Source organism: Penaeus chinensis, chromosome 31 (assembly GCF_019202785.1).
Source record: "Penaeus chinensis breed Huanghai No. 1 chromosome 31, ASM1920278v2, whole genome shotgun sequence".
In the NCBI taxonomy this organism is placed as follows: domain Eukaryota; kingdom Metazoa; phylum Arthropoda; class Malacostraca; order Decapoda; family Penaeidae; genus Penaeus; species Penaeus chinensis.
The window spans coordinates 15574178-15579177 of record NC_061849.1 but is presented as its reverse complement, the minus strand read 5'-3'; the positions used below and the strand labels follow the sequence as shown (position 1 = coordinate 15579177).

General features: G+C 39.7%; 1 protein-coding gene across 3 annotated transcripts; it reads left to right on the top strand.

Moving 5' to 3' along the window:
* The first annotated feature begins 965 nt into the window (after positions 1-965).
* Positions 966-2983, top strand: LOC125041754 (glutathione S-transferase 1-like). Of its 3 annotated transcripts, none has more exons than XM_047637007.1 (4): positions 966-1103; positions 1812-2018; positions 2140-2281; positions 2567-2983. In XM_047637007.1, exons 2-4 carry the CDS (start codon positions 1819-1821, stop codon positions 2879-2881), a joined length of 657 nt encoding a protein of 218 aa, XP_047492963.1. In that variant the 5' UTR covers positions 966-1103; positions 1812-1818; the 3' UTR covers positions 2882-2983. The 3 variants fall into 3 exon arrangements, with proteins under 3 accessions (XP_047492963.1, XP_047492965.1, XP_047492964.1); XM_047637009.1 differs by having other exon boundaries at positions 1010-1129; XM_047637008.1 differs by having other exon boundaries at positions 1051-1140.
* Positions 2984-5000: the final 2017 nt, after the last annotated feature.

Below are 5000 nucleotides of genomic sequence, written 5' to 3'. Positions count from 1 at the left end.
TATATATATATATTGTGTATATATGCATACATACATATGTACGTACATATACACATTTTATATGTTGTGTATATGTATGCATATGCATATGCGTGTGTTTGTGTGTCCATGGATACAGATGTACGCATATATATATATATGTATATATATTGTGTATATATGCATACATACATATACACATTTTATATGTTGTGTATATGTATGCATATGTATGTGTGTGTTTGTGTGTCCATAGATATATATGTACGCTTAAGTGTATATATGTCTATATATATATATATATATATATATATATATACATATATTACACGCATATAACTGTACGCGCACTCACTCTTTTTCAGTAAAACAGCCATCTTCACTTGATTCAGGTAACTTGCTGATGTGCCGAAGCACAGCGTGAAAAAATCTGTGAGTGACCTTGACTGTTGAGCCGTAGGCCTGGCTATTCACACTCCGTCTGCTTGTATTTCACTCCACCCCCTTTTCTTTTTCTTTTTTGTCTCTCCCTTATTCATTTCTTTCTATACATACATACAATTTTCGCAACAGTGATAACGCTAACGATATAACGGACGTGCTTCACTATATTAATGCATCGGATACCGCTACCAATTATGCTATAGTGACGAACCGGCAACTGCCAAACAGTATGCGGGATTGCTCTTTAGCCTTCGTCTGTGAAGCCGGCGTCTAGTTTACACAATAGCTTGGGATTTTGTTTTGCTTCAAAGCGCATGTGTTTGTGCGTTTTTTTTTTCTTTTTTTGGCGAGAATAGGGTATATTGGAGACCTATGATATGATATTTTTCTTTCTGATAGGATCATTGAAACCGAAAAGCTCATAATGATTTTACAATCAACTACTATTTACAAGTTCGCACCTATTATTTCTTCAGGTATACATGTTAGGCAGACATTCATATATTAATGTCGAACGTGAACTAGTCAAGCAGGATAATGCCAGCAAGCATGACTTTCAGAGGGAAGAAACATGCCGTTTGGCAACTTAAAAGGCCGGGTTCCCTCCCAGCTCTCCCCTATTGAGGAGACGCCTCATTGTCAGTAGCCAGGAACTTCTCAGAGAGTTAACACACATAACAGTGAGTGTCTTCTTCAACTTTGTAAGGTGGGGAGAACGTGAGTAATTTCATTTGCCTTTCCTAGGATGCACGTTCTAACTGAGTTATTCGCTTCTTCCGCGTATGAAATTGTGACCCTACGCTACGCGGTTAATAAATCCAGTTATCGACCTAGTTGTATTTGCATAAGGAATCATAAACTTAAAATACACCTCGTTTCTAACCTCCGTATGTGTTAATACGACTCTAATGACATGTGAAACAACGCGACAATCGGAACCGAACCGGGATTGTGCCGTGTAATCGAGCCGGCGACGCGCGACCACCCTCGTCACGGTTGCTATTGAAGCGACCGCGAGACTACACGCTTGCTACTGACAATGGAATTTCGAGAGGGTAGCCGCGGCCGTTAGGAGATAGAATAGGCAGTGGGAAATCCGCAGTAGGGTTTAATGGAAAGAAGTGTAATATATGATATATTGCAATAAATTGATTTTTTTTTTTTTTTGAGTAAATTATTAACAATCCGGTTTCTTGTCGTGGGAAATGGTGATAAAATCACAATTAATTTATCAAATTTTAAAGCAGATCTCATGTTCGAAATATGTCACACAAATGTAATCTTGATCTTGTGCATTTTTAAAATTGATTGTCTTTGTGATCTTGTATTTAGCATTCCGTTCAGCGAAAAATTAAACCTAACATTGTTCTTCGTTTGTATATTTTCAGAACCAAGATGCCTGTCGACCTTTACTACATGCCCTTGTCGGCCCCTTGCCGATCATGTATGCTGACGGCCAAGGCAGTGGGCGTCGAAGTCAACCTGAAGATGCTCGACCTGATGGCGGGAGAACAGATGAAGCCCGAGTTCGTGGCTATCAACCCCCAGCACTGTGTTCCCACCATGGTCGATGGTGACTTCGCTCTCTGGGAAAGGTGCGTAGGGCAGACATTTTTTTTTTTTTTTCTACCTGGTTATCTGTCGAAAGTAGCCAAGAAACATTTATTTTAGTCTGTAGGTTTTTGCTGCCACGATAATAACGAGTCCCTCTTTCAGCCGCGCCATCTGCTCCTACCTGGCTACTCAGTACGGCAAGGACAGCTCCCTCTATCCTTCCGACCCGAAGACACGCGCCCTTGTCGACCGCCTCATGTACTTCGATATGGGAACGCTGTACTTCCGCTTCGGCGAATACGTGGTGAGTGAAGATGCCTGTTAACCGAATTCATTTTCGTGTTATGAAGTTATTCGGTTGGTTCTTTCAACTAACTGAACTATTATAGTGTTCTTCATAATCCTTGAGTATCGGGCTAGTTTGAGGTACTGCAGTGATCGTTTGTCACTACACGTTTTTCCCAGAGCAGTTGAGCAAATCGTGGTCTATGTAGTTTAGTTTGCTAATCGCCCACCAAATTTTCTTAAAGTACATTTTACAATTTTTTTGTTTATGTAGCATTAATATTTTCCTCGCCTTCCTTCTCAGTACCCGGTAATGTTCCGCGGTGAGTCGAAGGCCAACCCAGAGAAGCTGGAGAAGCTACACGAAGCCCTGGGCTGGCTCGACGGGTACCTGGACGGCCATGAATGGGCTGTTGGCAACAGCGTCACCGTCGCCGACTTCGTCCTGGTCGCCACTGTGTCCACTTTCGAGGCCGCTGGAATCGATCTGAGCAAGCACAAGAACGTGACGGCGTGGCTGGCGCGCTGCAAGGCCAACATGGCCGGTTACGAGGAGATGAACGCCAAGGGCGCGGAGGACTTCGGCAAGATGGCCAGGGAGAAGCTGGGAAGCAGCTGAACGCGGTGAAAGATCTTCCTGCTGCGATAACTTTCGTCATTAATCAGTCGATACAATAAATATAACTTTTTATATGCCATGTGAAATAAAACCTAAAAACTCCCTTTGCATTCATTTCCCACTTGGATTGGGCAGGAGTAAAGATTATAATTCGTCAAAGTACGAGCTGCGGTAAGGATAAACTTTATGGAAAATGTTCACATGAACAATATTGTCGAATCTTAGAAATCCTACTAGACATTTTCTCCCAGCATTACTCCGACTTTTTTTTTACGTAATATATATGGCTATAACAGGTATTCCATATGTAAGACAAGAAAAAAAGGTTATAACATCCCAGGAGTGTTGAACACTAATAAATTGTCGGTTGACGCGAAAGAGGTACGAATTTAAATTTTGCGTATTGTATATTGCAGCGTTAGGAACGGATTAAAAAATGGCTTCGTAATAAACGTGAACAATAAGCCGTAATATAACTGCTTCGCTCTATTCCTTTATCATCCTGGCAATAGATACCTTTGTTTGAAATTTCTACGATCAGTTAATTCGAGTGGCCCAAGAACGATAGATCCCCTGCCATATTAGATCCTTCGGAGCACACAGACGAAGGGGTAACTAGTCTGGGAGGGAGGGGGAAGAAAAAAAAAAAAAAAAAAAGTGTGTATGTACTGGTAAAGGCAAACTATTTTTTAGAACATTAAATGTTTGTATACACACAATCTCGTTTCCTCTCGCAAATAAACAGTCAGACTTCGCGGTCATATATATATATATATATATATATTTTTTATATCTTACATCATAATACTTGCACCGGTTCACTAATATCTATTTTAAAAATATGAAGAACAGTCCGTAAACAATAATTGGATAGACATTGTTTTTAATAATTACTTTAAAAGATATTTCTCCCCCCCCCCCCCCCCAACCCCTTGTTCGTGTTGCCGTGGGGGCTCAGGAGGCGGAGACTGAGGCCCGATGTAGGGATCACCCTGTCGTGGACCTCAGCCCTCGCCTCAACAAACTTTACAGGGTCTTTTCTTCTCTTTCCATTTCTTTCTCTTCTTCATCCCTTTCTTCTGTCCGCTTATCCAAATCGTTCACTCATACTTACCCTTTTCGCCACAATACTTTATCATGATGCTATGTAACCTTTGATGTCTGGCACATTTCTTTGTTTTGACTATTGACCATTCCAAAAACATTGCCATACTGCACTAAAAAGCTTAACCTGGGGGCTTTCCCCCCCCGAGCCTCACCCTATCGCTATATTTTGTATACGCCGCCATTGCCCTTTGATGTTGATGCGACAGAAATGTTCAATATATAAATAAGATACGAACCGCTAATGACCTTCGCTGTTTGTTGCGGCAGATTATGGTTATTTTTACAAAAAATACCCTTTTTCCAAAGACCCCTCCAGAGTGTACCGAGCAAAAAGATGAAAATGAGATGAGAATCCACGTTTGGGTTAAGGTAGCGAGGAATCACATTTTATTCAGGTGAGTAGTATATTACAGCAGAATTGTGATAACATGAATTAAGTAGTTGTAATTGGGAGAAGCTGTACGAAATAATCACCTATTTTAATTTTCTTAAGTCATGCTGGCTTTACCAGAAGACGAAAATTTGGGTTGACAGAGCAAAAACAAATGCAAACATATACACCAGCAAATGCACACAGAAACACAGAAAAGCATCAGAAACACACACACAGCGTTTCCTGATTTTGCACACAATAGATCTTTGAAAACATGCACACACTGAAACCCACAAAATATTAAGGATTTGAAAATAAACAACAATTATAATTTTGATTTTAATCCATTATATAGATTGTTTTTCTTGAATAATATCCATTTAGCAGTTATTCACAATGAACATAAAAGAGAGAGGAAATCGTGCATTATACAAGTAAAACAAAAACCATGAAACTTTAAATGACAAACTCATTCTGAACATATAATGCAATGCATAAAAATGCTGTGGACTTTTAATCTAAATAATGCTCTTAATGCTTGTTAAAAAAATTTCTTTCCATTAATCACATTTTTAACCAACTTTACATTTACAAATACAGTTAGGAGATACTAAACAAAAAACAAATTACAATGACTCT

Bases quoted from the DNA above. Each gene is read 5' to 3' on its own strand.
- LOC125041754 (XM_047637007.1), top strand. From the start codon at position 1,819: ATGCCTGTCGACCTTTACTACATGCCCTTGTCGGCCCCTTGCCGATCA. The intron at 2,019-2,139 runs GTGCGTAGGGCA...TCCCTCTTTCAG, and splicing joins GACTTCGCTCTCTGGGAAAG to CCGCGCCATCTGCTCCTACC. The intron at 2,282-2,566 runs GTGAGTGAAGAT...CTTCCTTCTCAG, and splicing joins TCCGCTTCGGCGAATACGTG to TACCCGGTAATGTTCCGCGG.